This window comes from Solea senegalensis, linkage group LG18, assembly GCF_019176455.1.
Source record: "Solea senegalensis isolate Sse05_10M linkage group LG18, IFAPA_SoseM_1, whole genome shotgun sequence".
In the NCBI taxonomy this organism is placed as follows: Eukaryota; Metazoa; Chordata; class Actinopteri; order Pleuronectiformes; family Soleidae; genus Solea; species Solea senegalensis.
In genome coordinates, this window is record NC_058041.1 from 1,342,254 (window position 1) to 1,368,179 (window position 25,926).

General features: G+C 40.7%; 1 protein-coding gene across 1 annotated transcript; it reads right to left on the reverse strand.

The window, feature by feature from the left end:
* On the reverse strand, nucleotides 1-25,124 carry LOC122759632 (growth arrest-specific protein 7-like). The gene is made up of 10 exons (XM_044014590.1): nucleotides 24,934-25,124; nucleotides 20,498-20,587; nucleotides 18,341-18,456; nucleotides 18,056-18,130; nucleotides 12,460-12,538; nucleotides 9,356-9,484; nucleotides 8,726-8,849; nucleotides 2,267-2,346; nucleotides 2,039-2,137; nucleotides 1-1,262 (listed from the first exon to the last, which is right to left on the reverse strand). Exons 1-10 carry the CDS (start codon nucleotides 25,039-25,041, stop codon nucleotides 1,149-1,151), a joined length of 1,014 nt encoding a protein of 337 aa, XP_043870525.1. The 5' UTR covers nucleotides 25,042-25,124; the 3' UTR covers nucleotides 1-1,148.
* Nucleotides 25,125-25,926: the final 802 nt, after the last annotated feature.

Below are 25,926 nucleotides of genomic sequence, written 5' to 3' on the forward strand. Positions count from 1 at the left end.
GACACAAGAAATGTATGTTTTCTTTACTTTGTAAAACTGAACATGTATTACTCTGTAAATCTGGCATCATTTATTTATTTTATAGATAGTTTTTCAGTACAAATGTGTTGTTAGCTTGACAGGCACACGTAGCAACAAGAAATCAGACAGCTGGGGTTTAGCAAATAATCAATACTTGCTTCTATTTATCTTCAAACAACTTTTGCCATATTCTGTTACAGAGCAAGATTAACAACTCTCAGATTAAAATTATTTTGTCTGAGCAACATCCACAAATTTTCAGAAAATGTAAAAATGAGTGTTTATTTGAGTGAATGCGAGTGAATTCAGACAAAAGCAAACTGCTAAAATGTCAAAAATTAAACCCCCTTCAAAGTGTTCATGCCTCAAAACAGCTTCAGTCTCTTTTAACATGTGTATTTAATCACTGTATTAACATTTAAACCAACTTTTTAAACCATGTTTAGCCTTAGCATTAGCCTAAACAAGCTAACTAACAATACAATCTGTGCGCGACAGAATTTAACCCAGAAAATCAGCAGTTGGACACGAGAACTTTGTTTTCTTTGTTGTCTTTGTAAAACTGAACATTTATTACTGTTTAAATCTGGCATCGTTTCATTTTATAGACACATTTTTTTTCTTTAATACTTTTGCTGAAATCCAACAGCTGGGTCTTTAGCAAATAATCAATACTTGCTTCTATTTCTGTTAAAACCATTTTTTAGCCGTAATCTGGTGCACGGTAACATTAACTCTGAGGTTAAAACGCATTATTTTGTCCGAGCGGCGTCCGGCGTTGCAGTCCTGACGCTCCGTGTGTATAAATACATGAATTAAAAACCCTCACAGAACAAATTTAAAGCAACATGTTCACGTCTTTAACGTTGTCACACAAACTCGCTGCTCAGATTTGGCGGTTTTCCCCGCACAGTCGGCGAGGAAACGCACAAGAGACAATCGCGACTCCGTTTTAGACGACTTTATTCATCCCCCGAAAATAGCGACGTCATCCTGGAGACGTGAGGAGCCACAGACGGAGCTCGATCGTCCCACAGTTTTACAGTTTTGTTAGACTGTTTGTGGATCAGTGGTTAATCCCAGCACAGATTTAATCCCCCACAGTGACATCATCTGTGGTCCTCAAATTAAATCTCGATGTCCACCGGTCTGATGTCTCCAGTCTTATTGTCTCGTACCCACAGCTCTCTGTCTTTTCCCGGGTCCACACTCTGCAGCAGCTGGTCCACCGGCTCCATCGTCTGGACAAACAGGGAAATTACACCAAAAAATTAAAAATGTACACCAATGTCTTTTTCTATGTCTTCTTAATTCTATCATACAACATTAAATACAATATGTATACCCTATAATTGTAAGTTCAAGTCGTTTTTTAACTTACAATATACATTTTTTACGCTGCATGAGAATTCTCTTTTTACACTTGATGCTTATAAGTATTGCGATACCTTTTGCCTCAAGATGCCATTATATTTGTATACTTTCTACTACTTCTACTACCTTTTTACCCACTATAATAATAGTTTTTTTTATATCTACTATGCAGTGTTTCATTATGATGCCATGATATTAATTAATTATTAATGTGATATTAATGTCTTAAATTATGTACTTTTTAGGTCTTACTTTGACATTTAATATTTGAATTTTTACATGTTACACTGCTATATATTAGCATATTTGTCATCTTTATGTCTGTACTACATTTATGTCGTACAATGCTATGGTATTATACCTTGGTACATATATCTTGTGATACTACGATATTTTTATTTTTTTCTGAAGGTGGAAAATTGTCTCTGGCTCACGATTTACAGAGAAACAACACAAAGACCTAAAAGCACATTAAAGTCATTAAAAATAACTGTACATTTTAAAATAAGAGTAAAAAGTGAACGCCTGCGATTCCTCTGATTAGCATTCAACCAAAAAGCTGCTGTATGTTGTTATTTTTATTGATATATTGAGAAGAACACGTGTTTTCTTTCACTTCTGAACACATCGTCGTCATACTCACACTTTGGTTGAACATGTCCGTCTCGTGCCTCAGGGTGGTGTACTGACACAAATGCTGTCGTATCATCTCCACGCGCTCCACCTCCAGCCGCTCCAGCTCCTGAGGAGAAGAAGGAGAAGAAGGAGAAGAATAAGGAGGAGAAGAAGGAGGAGGAGAATAAATCACCCTGAGACAAAGAGAAGCTGCTACACTTCATATCTGACGACACAGAGTCAGGGGATTTCTCACCAGACTCGTCGTGACCATCTCCTCAAACCATTTGGACTGGGACTGGTTATAAAGGTCGACGCAGCGCATCAGATCGTCTCCTGTTAGAGAGAAAGTGAAAGAAAAGAACGTGAGCCATGGTTCTCAAACTGTGGTTTTTGGTATAAAAAAAGTTTGAAAACATGGGACATGGGAATCATTTGGATGATGAATAATTGTTTTTTATTGTCTTTTAAACCCAGATTATTAAAGACAATGATCTGTTTTCCAATTAAATCTACAATTGTATTATTAATAGGTGAGTTTTAAAGGTGACATGATGAAAAAAAAAGGACAGACTTTAAATCCCTAAAGCTACAGTAGGACGTCATGATTTCTGCGATGCAGGAAAATGTCGACACAATCATGGAATTGAGCAATAAAAATGTTGGAATCTTGTGGAATTTTTTCATGATTTGTCCGAAATGTTCCATTTTTCTGAACTCTGGAATAAAATAATGATGGTGAATATTATGGTGATCAGGGTGTTACTTTGAGAGCTCACTATTTTCTCAGGGTTTCAGAACCACTGGATTAGAGGCTTTTATTCTGGAATAACCTGTGATTCTGTGGGGTCCTCACACAGCAGTACCACTTAGCCTCCAGCAGAGGGTGCTCATAATGTTTCCCACCATGTCATATGGGTGATTGTGACTGTATTAACATTATTTAATCTTAGTTTAAAGCTGTTGAAGGTTCGTTAAACACGAGCAGAACTGTTAATAACTTCACAATGATTAAAATCGTTAATAAAGTACAGGGGGTGTGTCCTAACAGCCCTAACTTTTATTCATGAATATGTCAATTTTCAACAGTAAACATTAAAATTATCAAGATAAAAACAAAACAACACTGGCTGGTAATATCTATGTATAATATATACATTAAAAAACATACTGTATAACCTGACCTGCTAAAACTGAGCTTCTCCAGTATATACAGGACTGTATATGTAGGACACACTATATCCACCAGGTGGTGCTGCAGTGCAACTCTTCCCTCACTCAGTTGATGTGATTATTTATTTTATTATATCAAATCTGTCCGGTCGTGTTTTGAGCTGACGATAAACAAAACATTAATCATGTGTGAAGATTAAGGAAGTGATGCAGATCATATGTATATATATATATATTTATATATACGTCCAGTGAATAAAGTGAGTAGAGTTCCTGAGATATCATGTTTGTGAGCAAAACAGTGATTTATAAAGTCAGTTTCCTTGACTTTCTACCTTTTAATTATTTAGTCCAGGTGAACGTTTGTACCAAACGAAAGATTCTTTTTGCGTCTGCAGGACATTCACAAGGCAAGAAAAGTGATTTCTGGAGTCAGTTCTGTTGACTTTTTCCCTCTGAACACCAAAATTGAATCAGTTCATCCTTGAATCCAAGTGAACGTTTGTACCAAATATAAAATAATTCATACAAGACACTTTGACTGGAGTTGTGAGAACAGTTTTTCGTGGCTTTGAACAGTTTTCAGGACGTTGGCCTCCTGGAGTGTCTGTGGGATTTAACAGGTAAAAAAAAGGTCGTAATAACTTCTGCTGCTGTACAGAGTTCACAGCGGCTTCCACTCGGCTCAAAATGTGTCTCTATAAACAGAAACTGAAGATAAAATAGGGAAGGAAAAACAAAACAGCTGCTGCTTTTCATATCAAAACCATCATCGACAAATGCCCTTTTTCCTCTAAGTAAGAAGTGAGACGGGCGCGTTGGGCCTCAGGTGATGGATACACAAACATTAGGAAAACGCGATAATAAAGAGACATGAAGGAGCCACTGCTGTGCGTCTCCACGGCAGCGATAACGAGTCTTTGTTATGAGCAGACTGATGCCGTGCTTTAGTTGTTTTGGCATCAGCGTCCTCGCTGCTTCCCTCACACACTGCGCTCATCATCACTGGCAGCCAGACGCCCAGAGCACCGTCAACAACTGCTGCTGTTTTTCTCCCCGGTTACATAAACTGTGTGTGTGTGTGTGTGTGTGTGTGTGTACAGAGAGAGCCTGTGTGTGTGTGTGTGTGTGTGTGTGTGTGTGTGTGTGTGTGGAGCAGCACTCGTACTTGTGTGTAACAGCATGTGGTCGTGCCTGGTTGAGTCATGACATCACACTTTTGGCGGCGAGTCGACATCTGTTTACTTTTAGAAAAGTCGCCTTTTTTTCTCAGGTTGTTTAACCTTTTTAAAAAAGCTTTCACAAAACCAAACTGGTAATTCTGCTAATGCTGATTCTCCACCTACACACACACACACACACACACAGGTTTGCACAGCTATTCTTCGGTGCTACGACAAAAAATGACAACATGGAACACCACAAAACAGTTTGTGGCTGATTGTCTCAACACGATGACTTTGACTGCGGGTGTTGAAGAAACATCAAATGGCAAGGAAGTAACTCTCTTATCGCCCCAGTCAACTGTCTTAGGTAGAAACCGGTCTAGCTCCATCCCCTACTGTACTGTACTATTTCATGTGGCACCCCAAGGGAAGGGGACTGAAAACAGAACAACTGGGGCTGGTTATTTTGGTAGTATTCCTCATGGAAACACAAAAAAAATACATATGAACCAAACCAAACCAAACTATTCCACTTGATGGAAAAACACGGCTTCCAAACCTTCTCTGTCGTATCCAAACATGATTACACAGAGAATCTCAACACTTACTGATTATGTCATTGTATTTTGCTTCATATGTAAAAGAAAATATCAACATCCAAATCTACTCAGACCAATTTGATAGAATCCACTCCTGGCATTCCTAAGGAACCACAGGAACCTAACTGTAACCTAACCACAGTTTGAGTTTTAGTCCTAAACTTATCCAGTTCCTTAGAAATGAGGGGGTTCTGCCTCATTAAGACCAGGTTGTGGTCTCCGTGAGGACGACTGGTCCTGAGAAGGTCAGTGTTTATGCTAGAAAAGCTCCTAAAGAGACAGCAAATACAACTGCATACACCTTATGCCCCATTCTGGTCAAAAGAAAAGGTTCATCCCAGAGTTCACTGCCAGGTCAAATAACTGGTCGACTTCTTCTTCTTCTGCTACTTATTTGGTAAATATTCCAGCTGTTTGCATAACGTTTAGCTATCAATGTTTGTCGTGAACCTTACCTTTTAAAACCTGAGATATCGCTGAATGTTTTGACCAAAGTTAAAGATACAAAACAGAAATGACTGTTGCTGAGTTTTACGGTGTTGTTGTTGTTGTTGTTGTTGTTGTTGTTGTTGTTGTTGTTTCGTCCTCCTTCTGCATGTTTTGTTTCCAGCACATTTGTGACATCACAGTTCACACACATGCAGAGGTGAAAAACAACACCACAGGAACTGACACATGGGAACAGTGTTCAAAAACACCAGATAAAGCCACTAATTTCAGTGTAAAAGAGGCTCAAGGTGCAATAAGCTCGGGTTCAAACCAAAACAAAGGGCAACTACAGTATTGTACTGTAAAATTGTTTTGTTAAACCATCAAAAACAAAGCTAACAGTTTGTTTTTTAACTCCTTCTAAAAGTGAGATTTTCCAAAACAGCCTGTACATGTAAAAAAACAAAGCGTCAGCCTGGTGTTTCCTTGCATTTTGTTCCAAACAGAGCTTTTAGAAAACAATGTTGTGAGCCGCCCACTGTGACTGTTCAGTCCAAACAACCTTCTCTGTCATCGTTTACATTATACAGCAGCAGAGCTGCTCACATTTGTGCTGATTCTGCCTCTTTATAAAACTGGAATCACTGAGGGTTACAGTGTAATAAATGATTATTTCATGCTTGTCTGACCATAAACATGAAGAAACATGAAGAAATGAGTACAATTACATAATGACATCAATGATAATTTGAAAAGAGGACAACGGTAAGAGAAACACAACGTTACCTCATTTCTTAACTGATTCCAAAAGCTTATCCAAGAAGAATAAATCCTTTTAAATATTACGTTAAAGCTGCATTTGGCAATAGTTTGGCTAACTTCCTGTCTGTTGTTAGCATTAATGTTCATCCGCTGACGTCACCTCATGAACGTGAACGTATATATTCCGACAAGTAGAAAACTCAAAATGACAACAAATGATCATTTTAAAAGTTAGTCAAAGCTTTGGCAAATTGCCTGTCCATCGCTGACAATACGCATTCGCCTCCCTCCTCTGACGTCACCTGATGAACGTGTAACCCTTCCTACAAAGTCATTTTTTAAAAAAGAAAGATAGTCAAATATCAACTTTTGGCTAATCTTGTGCTAACTTCCTGTTACCTGTCCTACAAGTCCGAGAGAAGAGAAACCTCAAAACGTCAACAAATTGTCTCAAAAAATATCACCAGAAAAGTTAGTGAAACCTGCTATCATCATTAGCATCTTTTTGGCTGACGCTAACTTCCTGTCTGTTGCTGCCCATAGCATGAAATTCCCTCCCTCCGTTGTCGCCTCATGAACGTGTTACCTACAGTTTCTTAGAAGTGGAGAAAACTCTGAAGGTCAGCATGTTTTTCTGAAAAATATATCATTTTAAATGTTGGTCAAAATATCAACTTTTGGCCGACCTTCTGCGAACTTCCTGTCTGTTGCAACACTTAGCATTGACACCTCATGAACGTGCTACCCCTTCTGTAGAAGTAGAGAAAACTCAAAAGTGAACAAATGTAAGTTTAAAAAAGGTTTTCTGACCTAAATGAATGTCTAATTTATTTCTCTAAGTATCACACTAACGAGCCAGCGTTATATTGAGTCCCACGTTAATCAGAAAATAGTTCCTCATGTTTTCCACTTGGAAGTTTTATTTAAACAAAAATCTGACCACAAATTCCAAAAGGCTGGAATTTGTCATATTATCTTGAGTAAATTTGTACTCGGTATAATCTGTGTGATAGATGAAGGGACTTTATGGGCAGATGGAGTTAGTCCACGCCCACGCTGTACTGTCAGTCTGGTGTGAAGGGACCAGTCGAGTGAAGAATGTTTCTGACCTCTCTTGTTCCCTCCCAACATTAAAAAGAAATTCCCAGTCTCGCTCGAAGTGCTGATAAAGCTCATGACTCATGTGCAAAGACAAACACAGCCGGACCTTTTGTTGGCGCGCTCCACTGAAGCGGCTAAAGAAACACTGAAGGATGATACAGAGTTACGAGCAGCGGGTTAACTATTGATGGAACAATATGAGATCTTCTGCCAGCGCAGTTTGATTTGTAGCTGCAGGGCCTGCGCTGACATAAACCACTGATGATGATGCTCAGTAGATCACTGATGACAATCCTCCGATTGAACACAGGGTGGGGTGGGGTGGGGGGGCGGCTTTTATAGAGGGAATGATGAAGTCCAGACCCACATTTCTGCTATATGGAAAAACACGGAGTTCCACAATATATTTTCTTTTCACAAATCTCAGTCTTATAGGGTGATTTGCACTGATGCCTCACAGCAGGTAGGTTCTAAGTTCCGGTCCTGGTTCATCTGAGGACTTTCTGTGTTTGCATGTTCTTCATGTGTCCCCATGGAGTTTTCCAGATACTCCAGAAGACATGCAGATTGGGTTTAAGCTATTTAAAGAATTGCCTATAGTCTGATTGGTTGTGTCCTCACAAGCTACCTCTCACACAATGTCGTCCATGTCCCTCAAAAGATAAGTGGTAATAACTGTGAAGGTTCCACAGATCATTGTATCTTCTTGAGTTGAGTTGAAAACATTTCACCATCCAAGAGGCTTCTTCAGTTCTAAGAACGGAACTTAAACTTGGATGATACTAAACTCAAGCAAGTCCAGATGCCTATATCTACATTCTTGAAGGTAAGCGGTAACAGATGGATAGAAATCAGGATACAAATGACCAAAATCTCAAACTAGGGCCATGATGAAAGTTTGTAGAGTGTTTTGTGATCTCTTTTACAAGTTAGAGCAGTACACGTTGAGGTGAAGCAGGAGCAGAGTTGGAAGTCAATGAACTTTGGGTAGTGACCATGAGAAAGAAATCTCAGCTAGGGGTGAAATCTTTTCTAAGGTTAGGACCTTAGACATCAAGACGAGAAGAGTACGCCACTGCTTATAGAGCAGTAACAGTAGGAGAGTGGAGTACAGGAGGCACTGAGACCAGCAGGGAGGATGGGAAGAGATAAGTGTGTGCTTGAGTGGGATGGAAAAATATGAAAGGTGATGTAGGACTTTTCTAACTCCAGAAGATGGCAGGACTGCAACACCATGGATGCAACCTGAGGTTAAACCCCACCGAAGAAGAGAAAGTACAGCCACTACTCCATAAATTCAGGGTGCCTTTCAATTGGGCCATATCCAAGGAGAGACCATGACCTCACTGAAGGAATCTTAAATCCTATCAGGTCAGGGAATTCTTCAGGATTCCCCAGAAGGAGTTGGAGCCACAGCCCTCAGAATATTGGACAAATGGATGGTAAATCAACCGTACACCGACACCTTTGACCTCTAACTCTCACCTGCTTGTGTGGATTTCCTGCGGGCCTTCTTGATGTCTTCTTCGATCTTGCTGTTGAGTTTAATTTCCATCTGCTGGCTCTTCAACTCCAGCTCTTTCTGTCTGTCTGCCAGTGCTTTGCGAGCCTGGTGGTGAATAAGAGAATCAGAAAAATCAAACTCTCGCACACCACACCCCAATGTGGGAAATCTTTCACTTTGACAGAGTTTTGTTTGATCGCATTTTTAAGGTTTTTTCCCCCAACAACATGTGCTCAAGCTGCTTCTTTAAATGCCAACATGGCCAGGGACCAGTTTCCTGACCAGCTTGAGATGCTCCGTCTTTCATCAGATGAGTTCATCACACAGAAATTGTGTTTTTGAACAAATGTTGCTCAGATGACAGATGATGCGAGACAGATTTGCAGTTGCCTTCAGGCTTCGGCAAATTTGCATTTCATTGTACACATACAAAAAGCAGGAAGCATTCCAGCGACAGGAAACAGCCGTCATGGTGGAATTTTAATCACCAGTAAGACGATTCCCTGAAATTGTGCTGCTGCCAAGTGCAGGGACAGAGCTGAGTTACATTAGTTGCTCTGCCTGATCTTAAATCTCCATTTTTGTTTTGTTGCGTGTGTTTGTGTGCTTACCTTCTCCACCGATGAGTAGCGCCCGACCAGCTGCTTCCGTAGGTCAGCGATGTGGTGGTCGAACCTCTTCATGTCCTTCTTGAAGTTCTCCCTGAAGTTCAGCAGAGGCTTCTCCACTTCACTCTGGAGCTGCAAAACAAAAACAACAACCATCAGTTCATCACTAACTAGCAGAAGACAACAGTAGGAAATGGAAGAAGGCATACAGTAGAATGCAGAAGAGAGAATACAGAAGAATATGCAACGTTTTGGATGCTAACAGCTGCAAAACACTACTACCAATCAACCAAAAGGCAACGATTGAGGGTTCATTCTGAAGGTTAAATAGTTGTCCCAATCCCTAATATGAGAGATAATGAAGGTGAAAATAATGAACAATCTCTTTTCCTGAACATTGTCTTTGGGCCTAACTAAACATTCTCTGTCTGTACCAACACTCCTGAAAATGCATATGACCACTGGTCATGTTTTCTGCCCGTGGACAGGAAGCACATTGTCTACTCTGCAGCTGGCTGCTTCGTTAGAGAAAATACTACAAATGAGAAACAGCGATGGCTGAAAGAGTAAAAAATCAGTTGTTGGACCAACAACGAGGTGGAACTCTTCCTGGAAGCTAAAGCGAATAACTGCATCACTGTTTCCATACTTCCTAGTTTCTGTTTCAACCCAAGGTTGCTTGAACACTCTTGTTTAGTGTGGACACCAGATGTTTAAGTAGCAGTAATTGGTGTGAAAGTAACCATAAAATTGAAATTTGCATTTAGGGAGGGAAAAAGTTCTCATCTAAAATAAAGTAGGACAAAGCTACAGCTCAGCAGCTTATCACATTTAATCAAACAGTTTCGCCGAAGGACAGTGACTTCACCACCAGGAACTTTTTCGAGGAGGTAAAATGTTCCCGCAGACTTGATTATTTGATCATATTCTGTCTTTTTGATAGTTATAAAGAATAAATCTATCAGGCAGCGTTGAGTCATGAATGACAATTGAGATCCGGGTGCAGATACATAAACTGTCTCGTGAAAAAACAATGATAGCTGACATTCAAAAATGGAAATCACTTTAATGCCCCCTCTGCATATATCTGATTGAATTATCTAAAATCCATAATTGGCTCCATTTCCTTTAATTCCTGTCTAAATCCGTCATCATCCTCCCACTCTGTGCCAGTTTAGATGAGCGAGATTTAATTTTATGGAGTCAAACAAACAACAGCCAGAACATTGTAGGTACCAGGTTTACACCACGACCTTAGCCCAAAGTTTACACCCAAAACCCTAATCGTACGAAACCCTTAATATTTAGCCTTTTCATTACATATTTGATCCTAAAAAGTAAAGCATTCTGTCCTGGCTGACATTCATTCTGCTTCCTCTCATAGCTGCACTGGAAACGGTCAGTCAAAGTCCACTCGATCCCTTCCGTCTATCTCCGGGAACTTGGAACATCACCGCACATCTGTGCATCTCTGGGGGAATAACATCACTGACTCCATTTCCTCCATCAGTCCAGCTGTAACCCTGGCCTCGATCTCGTCTCTTCCCTCCAACACTCATCAATCGCTGATTCAACACAAGCTTCAAATTACTCGTCATGCTCCCCTGTGCAGTTCATCTGCACAGAATATGGTATTTCCTAGACTCGTCCAAGTCACGACTGCTAATAGATGATTAATCCAAAGCCTCAAATGTCAAATGTACAGGACGTGCATCAGCCCACAGTCATCACGCAGATCTTTACTGTGTAATTACGGCGGCCTGTCATCCACGTGAGTCACATGATGAGTCCACGGTCAATATGGATACATTTAATCAAACACATTATCATACTTCATGGTACTTCAATGCACAGTTTTATACAGAAGTCCCAAGCAATACTTTGCTACAATCATATGATTTGTGTTCCTCCTTTTGTAATGTAAAAATGTAAAGATTCATAGTTTGAATCTTACTGTCTATTAGCGGAAAACCAGCCTTGCAAGATCAGGCAGAGCCAGAGTCCTCATAATCCAGGTCAGTAGAGGGCAGCGTCAGCTGTGAGGGTTTTTTTACAACAATAATGATAAGGCAGTAAACAATGGATGGATGAAAGGATGAAAGGATGTTTATGGTGGTGTCGGAAAAATGTGTACTCAAACTAAAAGCAACCAAACTATTCTATGTCTAAGGAATCATATCAGGGCCCTCAGCTGGGATTGGCTCCAGCAACCCCATGACCCTCATGATGGATAAAGTGGTAGACAGTAATAAGATGCCAACCTGTTTCAGCCATCAAGCCCTTCATGTGGTGTCTCATACCTTGTAATCTGTTGATATGATTCAATAGCCATAAACTGTTAAAGGCGTTTTAACTATCACCCTCGAAAGCACCTCTGATTTCTCAAGTTGTCTAAGATTTTTTTGGATCCCCAAACTGGAGAGCACCATAAGTTTGCCTGAGTTATACTGTGTGAAAATCCCATTAAATGACTCTAAACACTAAATATTACAGCGTCGCATACCTCTATAACTCTCATTACTGTTTTATGAGTGAAAACAAAGTTGTCTTTAGTCTGTGACGTGAAAGGAGGCAAAAAAGTTAACAAAACATGTTCTGAGGTGTCTAAACTGAGGTGAACACGACTGTGAGATGTAAATGTTTGAACCTGCTTCATGACTTAAGCTCGTGAAAGTAAACAGATGTGGGGGGAAAAAGGTTTGAAGAAACTACCACATGACTGCCCTGTGGTTTCATACCTCTGCTAAACACTGACCTTTGGCCAAATCTATGCAGTCCACCTGGGAGTCCAAATTTAAGGGTTCTCTCAAGGTGTCCTTAACACCAATAACACCTTAGACCACCACAAATCTTCAAACTTAATTCTTGACTCTAAGTGAACGTTTGAACCAAATTTCAAAGCACTTCATCAAGACGTTCTTGAGGAACTGATCACAAGAATGGGACCGCGGGACGTACGAACGACCCAATGACCCGACCCCTCTGGTTGTTTGAGTTCTAAGTTCAGATTCTAGTGAACAAAACAAAGAGGCACAAGTGGACTTTTCATTCATTCTTCATCATGTTGAAGATATAATAGAGAATAAACAAAAACGTGGCATGACTACCTTTGAGGAGAACTTTAGATGAACTTCAGCTTCGTCTGCCAGACTCTTCTTCAGCTGGGCCCAGGCCTGTCCCAGAGTCCTGAGAGCAGATACGGGGGAGGGAAAAAGTGTCTGTGTTTAATATCTTACACTAGAAAGGACCCCACACACACACAGACATACTTTTACATCCCAGACATGGAGGAATGGCAGAAAGTGTCAGGGAAAAGTGGGGAGTGAGACAGAACTGTGTTGTGGTGGCCGAGTGGATTCAATCCCACGAGCGCACACTCAAACATATGTGGCTCGGAGCAAAAGTTCACAGATACATAAGTTGTCAGTAGATCTACGAGCTGAGGTCCACGGCCAGTTCAGCAGATGATTAGGACGTATGTGACATGAAATATGGCTCAGCTTTTCACCGCAGCTGGCGGCTTTAACACTCTGAAGGCCTGTATTGTTTTCAAGAGAAGCGTTACAAGTTACAAGTTAGCTGATAAACATTACGCAATAGTTATGGGCCAGACAAAGTGATTCATGGTCCGGGATTAGCCCTGACAGAAAATAGAGTAAGGCAGGAATCCACTTCATATTTCTCCCCGAGTTGTAAAACAATCACCCAGCAGGCGGAGAGAAGCCGACCCGAGGCTCTGGGTCCAGAACTGGCCTTTTTTTTTTTTTTCATGGGTAAGCGGGTCACTTCAAAGCATCGCTCTGAATGTAGACATGTGTGGAATTCCCTCAGACCGACATCCAAAACATTCCTCACACTTTCAGAGCAAAGTCTGGCACCTGCAGCTCTATGGCAGAAAAAAGAGGGTCCAAAAAGATACAGAAAGCATAGGTTTCACTGCTGAGTTCCTGAATCCTTTTCGATTCAAAAGGTTTTGAGAGATTTCTGACTCGCTTTGTCGTACACCCAATTTTGCTTGGACACCAGAGAGTTTCTCGAAGAACTAGAAACATTTCAACACTTCTGTCTTTGTAGTTTTTAGATCCAAAATGTAATCAGACATTTGTCCTTTTAGCTAATGTAGAGGTCAACCAATATGAGTTTACCGTTCACAAAAAAGGCAAATATTGACTCAATTAATCGTTACAACTGATGAATTGGTCTACCTGTACTTCAGTAGTGGAGATCCTTTTTCAGTTCTGATAGTTTTTGGAATCATGGTAACGTTTCGCGTGACTAACACGGTTACATAAAGATTGGTCTTGCAATTTTACGGGATCACTCAAAGGAAAATCTTTTCTAATCAGACAATTTTACACCATAACCAACAAAGTCAAAGTCAATCCAAATCAAACATACTGTAGAAATATATTGCTCATTTAGATTCAGCTGTAGTTGATTAATCCCCATTTATGGCCTTTATTTCACTAACTTTTCCCCAACTGTGTCAAGATCCAGGCGAGGTTGTTGTTTCAACAGGAATTTCAAGCAGTATTTCATGGTGTGTTTAATACGGTTAAGGTCAGACCGATGCACAATATGGTCTCTGCATTAAAAACATATGAGAAACTAGTGGAAAAAATGTCTTTACAGAGGCTGGAATGCTCCAAATGTTCTTCACACTCAATTAATTGCATCTGTCAGGTCCCCGTGGTCTGGTCCCTAGTGACAGACCGTCCGTTTCCAACAAAATACAACAACTAAAGGAAAATGAACTCCTAATCATTCAACAGCACTGATATGGAGCACGACAGGCAGAAGGAAAAGAGTGGTCACATGCCTCCAAACCACATCTCTACCAAACAAATGGCAAATTCAGGAATAAATAGACGAGTGGCTCTGGGCTGCGGCCACTCGGACGGTAACTGACCAACAAAACAACGATTGTGCTGTGTGACAACAGAGCAGCCTGAGCGAGAGAATAATGACAGTATTGTGCTGCACTTTTCAGCGTGTGGGCAGACTAAGCTGGCTGGCATAATCTGGATTCTATATAGGACAAGTCCATCCCACTCTCACCCCTCTGCTACCATGCTAATATGAGTAGAAGCTACCTCTACTGCACTTAACAGTGCAGGGGAGGGATAAGCCAAGCCAAATCGGCTAAAACGTTCTTGTTCTGATGTAAAAACTTTTCCTATTTTTAGGTTTCAAACAAAGTAGTATAATAATTAAGACAAATTCAGAAATGTAATGAACAATAGTATCTTTCTACATTTGCTAATATTAGCTAGCACACACCAGGGGAACCTACCAGAAAGTAAAGATTAACTTTTAAAGATACTTTTCCCAAAAAAAGTTGTGCTAAATGCTAGTCTTGCATCTTGTGATTACAGGGACCAGTTCACAAATGTCATGTACATAATACAGCTAAACCACTGACTATAGCATCTAGTATTGTTATTACTTATTGTCTTAAAGAGTTCATTGCTATAGCTAATGTAGCTATGTAAAGTAAGAACCCTAACCCCAACGGTGTCACATGTTTAGCCATCACAAAACAATGACAAATTTGCTTGCTAGCTGCTCCAGGATATATTTACCTTACACACTGACATGTTACATGCTACTAGCCATCCCATAACAAAAAATACTGTTTTAAAAAGTCCCATTCAATGATATTTTTCACAATAAAGGCTTAGTTTTCTGATAGTGTCTACACTTAGACATAGTTAGCTTTGTTTGTAACAGCCATAACAATTAAATCCTTATGGCTGTTTAATTTAATTTAATTTAATTTAATTTAATAACAGAGAAGAATGCTATTGTTCTGGTCAGTGGTTTTTCCAGCTAGCCTGTTCTGGTAGCTTCATCTGGTTTATGCTATAGCTAATGTTGGCAAATGTATTCCAATGCTGTATCGTGTACATTATGTATTAGCCTTTATCATTTACTGCTTTTTGGCAAAGGTTTGTCATTTAATTAGTTCATATTAAATGACCTGGTGTGGTCGGTATGAAGTCCAAACGTTGTTGTCAAAGCATTGTTGGATACGTTTAAAATATCTTCTAACTATGAAGAGCTGGTAAAAACGAGGGAGAAACAGTTATTTTAGACATTTGTGCTGAGTCATTTTAAGCTATTTCCAAAAGACACAATTATCCAACTGTGTAACATAAAGAAGAAATAAAACAGCCCACAATCTGACTGATTTTTACTGACAGTTTTACAGTGTGTGCATTGTGATGCATGCGATATCAAGATTTCTAGATTATATTAAATGTTACATTTTTATCCATCCAATATCCAGTCCAGTGATTTTGACCAATAGCTCATCCCGAGTAAAAACCTATCCATGTTCATTCTTAATGTAATAGTGTGAGATTATTATATATTATATAGTGTACTTTGATTATGTTTTCACACTCTGACACTCAGTCACATCACCATGCACTCTCACACTGTCCTTGTGGAATCTCTTAATAGCGTTGAGTTTAATAACAACACAGTGGGCGTACAAATCACAGTGTCTTCTCTTTGTGGCTCTCATGAGCCGGCCTTTCCCCCTCTCTCAGCTCCCCGTTACTCTGCTTTCCATGTTCCTGAGACTCAGACAAAGAGCTGCCCTCAGCATGATATCTCCTCTGCTGTCAAACTGGCTACAGACTCCTTCTCCCCTGCAGGGACTCCCCGGCCCCCAAAAACACACAACTAACAGTCTGTCTCCTCAGATCTCACTGCCCTCATTTTCACTCGTACCAACCCTCCTTCGTCTCCTCCACTCTCTCTTAATCGCAAACGTATGCTGCAGCGCTGAGCTCAAAGCGTCCAGAGATTTTACAGGAAGGACGGACAGTGTCACAGCATCACTGACAGGACCTCCACACTCAGGACACCCACCAGGAGCTCTTGCCTGGACAGTTTAGTTGACCGCATGGGGGCCAGTCAAGTGGAAAAAGAAAGTCCAACTCCCACGTTTGAGACCTCTGACTTAACCACTCTCCAGTCCAGTAGGTGGCAGTAACGCACCGTGAAGTGGTTTGCAAACTGCGAATAAGATCCACAACCCACAGAAGAAGAAATCAAAGAACAATTATATAGCCATTCTTCTACGAGGTGGCCCAGAGCTCTCACTCTCCGTTTAATGACCTTTACCCCAAATGTCACAATTAAAGGCCCAGAAACAACAACATTGAGTTATATCGCATACATCTGAAGAGAGAAAAGCTTAATTGCTCTTCTCCACTTCAGGACGGACTCATGGATGATCTGTCGGACATATTGAGGATTTGAAGATGGTTCTGTTTGTTTTCTAATCCGTTCCAGTTGTTTTGCTCATTTAAATATTTCCAACGTCACATCAGCAAACATGCATTCACATTCATATGGGTTAGGTTTGTTCTCTCATCACAAACAAAACACAGTCCAAAAAAAATAAAATAAAAAAAGCCACAATATTGTTGGACCAAAGTTCTGTTGCTGACGTGAAAGACCTCGTTGACTGGTTACAGATTTTGTCATGAACATAAGAAAACAGAAGTTCACAGAAACAGAACTTTCCAACACAATCTTTTTCTTCTTTTGTTCTTCAATTGTTCTATAAACATGTCATTTATTCAACTGTAAATGCTGAAGTACATATGACAGGCCTGTATGTGGCGCTGCCACAGAAATACAAAGAAAGTGGAGAAGAAGATGGAGAGGTGGAGCTAAAGTACAGGAGTACACAAGTACAGTCAGCTTACTTCCTTGTTGTACTGTTAGGATGGTGGGCGGCGCCAATCGCTTAAGCCTCATTACCGCCTCCAACAGAGTGTTGATAAGTAACTGTGTAAAATACTATATTATTAAAATATACAGTACAGCAGAGACGATCTCCGCCAACGTCAGGTTTTTTCTCTCTCGCTGTTACGTGTACTTGGACTGAGGCTGATGACGTTTCACAAGTACCGGAGTACGCAAGTACAGAGAAGTACAGTACGTATATTGACAAACAGACACAATTAAGGGTTAGAGAGGTGGAGCTTAATGATCTTAAAACTGCGTTTCACGACACAGAAGTAGATTTATTTCAGGTTTCTCACGTGTTTTTTCTGTTTTCTCCGGCAGTACGAACAAGTCACCTCCCAATGCTTACTTGGTAAAATAGGCGGAGCGAGAACATCTCCCAGGTATGAGGACCGGTATGCACATTGTTTTGATTGTATACACAGAACAACACAAAGACGGCACATCTCAAGATGTTTCCATTTTCCATTTCATGTCTCCAAACACTGTCGTTTCTGTGTGGATAAAAAAAGGCCATTACGATGCGAAACCTCTGCAAATTCTCCTGAACTCCTTTCTGTTTGTGTGCTTACGGGCCGTAAATACCGCAAAAAAAAATAAAAGCCATCTGCTGTGAGAGAGGTCTTAAATCACAGCCTCTCACATCCTCCTCATCATCATATTCATTACACGAGAGAAAAGACGGCCAAAAATACTAACTTCCAGCTGCTGTGTTTTCAGAGCAGCTGTGCACAGCAGAGTCTGGCAGGTTCGCTTTCAACTAATTTCTTCTCATTTCATTTGAATATTGATTCATATCTTTTCATGCAGCCATGTGTGTGTGTGTGTGTGTGTGTGTGTGTGTGTGTGTGTGTGTGTGTGTGTGTGTGTGTGTGTGTGTGTGTGTCGAGCAGGGTTTGTCTTTCTGGAAATAATTGACAGAACAAAGTCGCTCACCCTTCTTCTTGTCCTGCGAGTGGGATCTGGGAGAGCTTCGAGAGGTTCTTGGCGTACTCCTCTTCTATCTTTATCCTGAGAGGGAAGTTTAAGAGTTTCATTAGCCTTTATGCAGCGCTGACTGTTTCCATGTGTTGTGCAACCCGGTGATGTACATGAATGAGCATGAAGAAGAAGAAGAAGAAGAAAGGGGGAAATGGTTTGTTTAATGAGAGAAGTGTATGGTTTTCATGGCGACCCGCAGAAGAAGAAGAAAAGCCACACAGCTGATGAGAAAGCTGATACCTCTCTCGAATGAACTCGGCCATCTCTTTCTGCATCTGTTTCCCCTTCAGCTGTTTCTGCAGCAGAACCTCGAACCCTGTGATGCAAGCGTTGCCCTGGAGATCCTTCTTATCGGCCTGCGAGAGAGAAACATGACATCGCACCTTAACTGACGAGTGTAGTCAAATAAATCCACAGAGCTGCTGCTGCGACGTTACATAAGGTTTGCATTCACTCTGCACTTTATCTCATCTGATAATCAGCTCAACAAACTCGGCTGTAGCCGCTGCACGCGCTGGGTTTTTACCGCACTGATGCTCCTGTTTGAGAGGGAGGACGTTTAGCCGAGAAACTAAAAATCTAACGACAACGACCTCTTAGAGTCTGGTCTGGTCAAGAGGGGGCAAATAAAAACGACGATATATCACAATAATGATATTTGTGATAGAATTATATGGAACGAGGGAGATTTTACTGTAAAAATGTTGTGATGCAAAATGAATCTATAATTCACCTGTCAACGATCTGCACATGGAGGGGGGGGGAGGGCAAGTGGCCACTGTTAGCTAAATCAGTGGCAACACATCTGCGAAGTGTACGACGCTAATGTGAAACAAGTACGTTGGAAATCCGAGTTCAGGACGAGTCATGACCTCAGAGTTCTCAGAGTTCATCATCAGCATAGCTTGGTGTAACAGTCCACTTCCTGTCAGCCATTTTAGTTTGTAGTTTTCTGGGTTTCCCTCCATGTTTCCCTCTCACCTCCCCTCCCTCCTTCCTTCCTTCCTTCCTTGATTGTTCCCAGGTGTGTGTGTGTGTGTGTGTAGTATTTAAACCCTTTCTACCAGAGAACAGAGAGAGTTTTCCTGTCAACAAACTTTCTTGTGTTTCTGTATGTTTTGGATTTGTTCACTACTTTTCCAGCATTTTTGTGGATGATTGCTTTGAAGATCCCGTTGCCTGTAGATTTTTTGAACTCCTAAGACCTATGAGACTCACCCTGGCTACAGCTTTAAAGTTCCAGTATGTAAGAACTAGTGACATCTAATGGATAAAGGACTATTCCATCCACACCTCCCTTTCACAAGCACACCAGGAAGCGACTATGGCCTTCATGGACCAGAAGGGACGTCCTTCTTCTCTGTTTTCATGGTAAGTTTCTGTTTCAAAACACAAAACCTACTAAAGTCCAGGCTGCCGTAGCAACATGGCAACACAAGATGACGGCCTCCACAAAGCACAACCCCTTTCCTAAAGTATTTGGGTTTATTTCAAAGCAATTATACACTCTTACAAATGAATTCATGGGACTTCAGTGTTCAGGCTTACAAACAGTTTTTTCCTTGTGATGTTTGAAATATCAACTCGGAGGAAATAAAATGAGGGTGTGGGTCTGTGGAACGGCTGCACAGAGGGATTAAAAGTATGTACTTTCACTTTTTGAACTAGAGTAATATTTGGTATGGAGATAAAAGTATTTTCTTGGATTTTGTTTTATAAAATCCCACGCTGATGGGTAATTAAGTAAGTTAATTCAAGTTTGGGCAAAATGAGCTTGAGCTTGAGCGTTTGTCAAAACAAAATGAACTAACAAACTAAATAGGTAGTAATAGGAGTGCTTTCTCCAGGTTCCCCAGGGTGGACGGAAACCTTGTCTGGACCAGATCTTCTCGTGATGATTACAGGGTTCTTGTTTACGTGATGTTACAGAAAACGATTACTGTCGTGATCTAGTTCCTTCCGTGCGAACAGAAGCCACAGCTTGGAGCTCTGACCGGTCGACACGGTTCATAAAAGGAAAAACTGACTTGTTGGGTTTCAACTTTCCTGTACGTACCACACCTGGTAGAGAGTATTACCCTGCAGTGGTGTGTGTGTGTGAGCATCAGAGAGCAGCTGCCAGACATGATGTAACGTATTATCCTTCTACTTTGCCGTGTGTTAGATCTCATGAACGTCCACGCTGGTTCTCAGAATGTCTGAGATAAATATGTCGCGTTTAAAAAAGAAGATGAAACAGATTTGGTCGAGTTTTTTTCTTCACATGGATTTATCTTCTTTTGCTTTTCCTGTGTTTGGTCTGTAAACCGGTTCTTTCTCCCCTCCCCGCCTGCGTTTTGAGTCGCTCATCATCAAGTACGATCTGTGGACGCTTGGTTAAGTCGCGGTGGAATTTACCCAGAAGAAGTCGCAGTAGCTCCACTCGTCTGGTTTCAGCAGCTGCTGCTCGTGCAGAGACACGGGCGACGGGAACGTCACGCAGTTGATCTGAGACACAGAGAAAAAGAGAGTTTAATGGAGTCGTTTACAGAATCACAACAGACTTGTAGAGCAAGTGTCTATGAACGCACACACACACACACACACAGAGGCACCTCGTCTCCATTGAAAACAGATTCAAGATTCTTTTACTGTCATGTACTCTGTACTATGAGGGTTAGAAATGTAGAGAATAAAGTCATGTAGAGAAAGTATATGTACAAAATGGTATATGATACATAAGTGGGTCTCCAAAAGTAGCTGGTGCTAGCTTTAAGGCAGCTAAATGAGAATAATAATAACAAGATATGCTATTGACCATATTGACGTACATTCATACTAGAGGTCGATTTAAATGGTTTTTCTATGGCTGATGCCAATGCCCAATAATCAATGATAAATGTTAATTGTTTTTTTTGGCTCATAATTTAACTTCATTTTTCCCTCCGTCAGATAAAATATAACTGTTTATTTCACAACACTAATCGTCCGTTTCTCCAATCTACATTTAATGCCTGTCTGCACTGCAGTGCATGAAATGTTTTTAAAATAAAAAATGTATACATTAAATATTTAACACATGAAACAGGTCATGAAAAAACTAAAACTGTTTAGTACTTTTTGGATAGTCAATACAGTTTTAGAGATTTACATATATCAAGGCCAATAACGACTGGATTATTTAACCCAACCCAATATTTGCTCAATCCATCATTTATTCTTGAGGACAATGAGCCTAAATCTGGTTTCAGACTACAGGATTTAAATCATAATCTGTATCAGTCTGGGAAAGGTTGGAAAATCTGTTTAAAGAGAGACATAATCTCTGTCAATAATGTTCTGGAGTAATCCCAATTTCAAATTATATATATTGAATAGATATTTTTGATTTGAATTGGTTTCATTAGATTTTTTTTTGATGCCCGTGAAGATCGGAAGGCATCGGAAAGATTTGACGACAAAACAACCTTGGTACAAATCATGGTTCCAGATCCCTGTTTGAACCCAGCTTTAGTTAAACCACTGCCACCACTTTTCTAAACCATTACCAAGAACTTTAAAAGATTCTTAATGTTAAAATGAAGTGATTTACCTGGTGGGACTTGCTTATAATGTGGTAATTCTGGTGATTTTTAGTCTGAGCTCTCATCTCAAGATACAGAGAACAACACCAAAGACCTCCATCTCCAATCTACCCGACATTGTTCAATCACCTTCCTCTAAGGCCTCACTCATTTTGGGATCTAACTCTTTCAAAACTTGTTCTCTGGCCCAAAGAATCAGCAGAATAGATTCCCAAAGACACCACTTATTAATCTCAGCGTAATTAATTGTCTCCTTGTTTCCTCCACTGATGTTGAATCTGCTGCTGCAGGGACTTCCTGCTGTGAACTGGGTGGTTCTGTGCTCAGAGACTCTACAGCTCCATTTTCCACATTTTGGTACAAAAACCATCTAACGCATGAAAACACGTCTGGTTCTTGTCAGCAGTGCGAGTGAACACATGCACAGTTAAATGACTCTGCTGTAGACGCAGCTTTTTATCAGCTCCAAACACGACACGTAGGTGATGATACTTATTTTTAACTCCGATAACGCCCAGGTGCTTATTTTGGTCTAACAGAGTTGAAAACTTGTGGTGCTGTTTTCGTCTTTTAACTGGAAGAAAAGGTAGAATTCAACTGAAATGTGATTAGATTTATAAAAATATGACCTTATGAAGCTGTCTAAGCTGCCAATTTAAAGACATAAACAAACAAAAACAAGGCATCAAACAAGAAAAGAATAGAAAACAAACAGAGAGACATGTTTCGACGATAAAGAGAGACAGACAGACACCAGGTCCCGGGCAAACAAAGGGACCTTTGTCTTCTCTCGCATTCTTTCCAATTAACCTCGGGAGGTAAACAGCCTGCAGTGAGGATGTTTCTATTTAAAACACGTCTGCAGCAGCAGCAGAGAAGCTCAGTCCAACGCCAAACCCCCGACTTTCAGAGCAAATCGACAAATACGGCTTCACTGATGACTTTTCCAGATCCAATATTTAGATTCAAACTGCAGGAAGATGACAAAAAAAGGCCTCTAATTCAACTTCATCTTGGCTTATGAGGTGTATCATTTATTTAAGGGACTGGCCTCGTTTTCAGTAACAGAGACTAAGACGTCCGCGCTGAAGTTCAGAGGTTTTAAAGTGACCTTTGCTTCCTCTGGTAAAGACGAGGACGACGCTAACTCCTAACACTCTCCAGTGAGCAGCTGAGTGTGTTTGCTTTCACGCCCACACGTCGCTGCCAGCAATGACCTTTAGTGACCTCACGAGTTGACCATGCTCCTTTCAAACACAGATTATCCATTCTTAGACTAAATACTGTTGGATATTCCATGATTTTAGATGGTTTTTAGTTTTCAAAACATCTCAAACTAGGTCCCTAATGTGTTTGGCAAGTTCCCTCAAGTGTACACTATTATACTCCATTTCCATTGGTTAAAAAAACAGATCTCAATCTCAAATGACCAAGGGGCCTCTGAGTGTCTAATCTGGTCAGTGAAGTGGGGGAAAAAACTCAAGCAAAGGGTGGAAGACATGACCTTAAAATGATATCCCAACATGTGTGTATATATATATATATATATATATATATATATATATATATATATATATATACACACACACATGTTGGGATATCATTTTTTCACATGTATTTAGAATGCAAATGAATATGTAAAATATAACTCATGACTGGACCACTTAAAAGAGGTTAGCAGGCTGCATATGGCCCTTGAGCCACGAGTTTGAGACCTTTTGTTTTAGAGCCATGTTTCAAAAACTGCTAAAAAATAAATTGAAGCATTAAAGCTTCATTGTCAATAGAAAGGTGTTGGAGAGAAAAAGGACCTTTGCAAAGACTGAGAAACCAGCTCTATCTAAATATAGTATCAGTTAATCTGGAAACAAGCTCCTCTCTCGTCGTCTCACTCTTTCATCTTTCCTTCTGCTTATCAAAAGCATCACCCTGGTTGCCATGGAAGCCGAGACACCCCCCCCCACGGTCTCATGAAGCTTGTATAGTGAGAAAACACAAGATGTTAGGAAAATAAAAGTGTGACACAAATTCATAACATCACAGCAGCAGCAGCTCAGCTGATTCAGACTCAGTCAACAAACAGGATGCGACGACCTGAGTGACAAGAGAAATTATGTGGTTGATGAGACGATGATGTCACTGTGACTCCGTGTCCTAGCAACCGCAAAACAAGCACCAAACAAGTTCGTCTCCACGCACAGTGAAGTCAAGCTACTTGACTGGGGCAACACTTGAGTGGACGACTGTCTTGTCCCAGTGTACAGTCCACCTCCACAACCCTAGGTGGCGATATGACTCACTTTCAATATGTTATTTGTATTTTCTTTGACCAGTCCAAAACAACTTTAGCTTGTAGCAAACTGGCGCATGGCTAGTTGTCGTATTACATTAGAGACCAAAACAGCTTTAGCCCACGGCTAATTGACCTATTATTTCAGAGATCACAACATCTTTAGCTTGTCTCTAATTGGCACATGGCTAGTTGACCTATAACTTCAGAGACCAAAACGGCTTTAGCTTGTGGTTAGTTGGCGCATAGCTAGTTGACGATGACAGACCAAAACAACTTTACCTCATGGCTAGTTGAACAATTTCAGACCAAAACAACTTTAGCTTGTGGCTACCTAGAGGTCTTGTTTGGGTCCAGCTGAACGTAGTAGTAATTATGGAACATTCCAACTGTAGTCAGAATTTCCATGTTCTGAGTCGGACGTTTAAACTGGAATGCCCAGATTTCCAACTCCCAGCAAACGCACAAACCCTAACATAGGCTAAGGGTTAGGGATGCTACATCATGCAAAATACTGTGAAGAGTGTTGTTATCACTAACAATGGCTAACAACGTCTACCTCCAGATACGTTTGCATGCATGTTGGTGACGTCAATCCCATTACAGACGTCGGAAGTAAATGGAACAGATTAAACCAAATTACCATTAAACTGCCAACTGCATTATATGGGTGTGTTAGCAATTTCTTGTTTTCATTTTACCCACAAGCCTGGTTTTAGTCAGACTAACACGATAATTAGACTTTTTCGTCATGTAAATGTAATGAGGAACACGCCTTAACATTTCAGTGACTGTTATGTTCGGATGTTCAACAGCAAAACAAAACAAAATGTGTTTTTTATGACCTAGGATGGATGAATATCTGGGAGAAATAGATGCTACCAGACCATTCTGGACGTTCCCCTCTCGGGTTCCTGTTCAGAGGTGAGGGGAGTTCACACGTAGTTCAGTGAAACGTTCCACTGAGTCGCTCCACTCACCGTGACTGTCGTCTCCTTGCTCTGTTTCCTGGTGGGCGACGACGATGTCGGGCTCTGCGGGGACAAGAAGGACACGCCGTCAAAACCTCTGCCGTCTGTATTTGACATGATGCATTCAGCACATGCACACACACACACTGTCACACAGAGTTGTTTTCCTGACGAGTGCTGGCGTCTGTCTGCTGTTCTCGCTGCGCTGGCTGCTGCTGCTGCTGTGTGTGTGTGTGTGTGTGTGTGTGTGTGTGTGTTACAGCTGCAGCTAACAATAACCTTCAACAACTGCCAGTCTCTAATCTGATTTCCTTTTATTAGGGTTCGAGCAACAAGGTTGCAAGAACCCTCTTGAAACTGGAAGGATTATTAGGGTTCGAGCAACTTGGTTGCGCAAGAACCCTATTATAATCGCTAAGATTATTCTTATTCTTATTATTATTATTCCTCCAAATGAATCGCGTTTTTGAGGCCTTTCCCATGCCCCAAAACTCACCAAATTTTGCAACCCCATCAGACCTGGTGTAAAATTACGTATATCAATGTTTCAAGGAATGTGCGTCAAAAAATGGAAGAGGGCGGGGCTAAAAACTGACGCAAAAAACTTCTATTAGGTCATCTGCTCTCTGGTTTAACGTACATGAACGAAACTTGGCACACATGTTCATGAGGTGGGGACGGTCAAAAAAGTCGATGACAACTTCCCTGTGAATCCTACAGGAAGGACGCCATCTTGGATTGCACGCCAAAACAGAGGCGATTTTGGCCATTTCGCACCATCGGTATTTGAACGAACTTGTCCCAGAGCTTACATGGAATCACGTTCAAACTTGGTGAGGTCACTGTGGACAAGTTGAGGATCTAAAGTTCCTGAAAACTTTTTAATAAGTATCATGGCGTACGAGAAAGGGGGCGTCAAAGTTGGTGAAAATTTAAGATTTTCGCCACACGCAACAAAACTCTTATAACTTTGCGATAGAAGGTCCGATCTTAACCAAACTT

Coding starts and splice junctions, on each gene's coding strand:
- LOC122759632 (XM_044014590.1), bottom strand. CDS start 25,041: ATGTCAAATACAGACGGCAGAGGTTTTGACGGCGTGTCCTTCTTGTCC. Junction 2,347..8,725: donor CAGGAAATCCACACAAGCAG/GTGAGAGTTAGA, acceptor TCTCTCTAACAG/GAGACGATCTGATGCGCTGC. Junction 1,263..2,038: donor CGGACATGTTCAACCAAAGT/GTGAGTATGACG, acceptor CTGTTTGTCCAG/ACGATGGAGCCGGTGGACCA.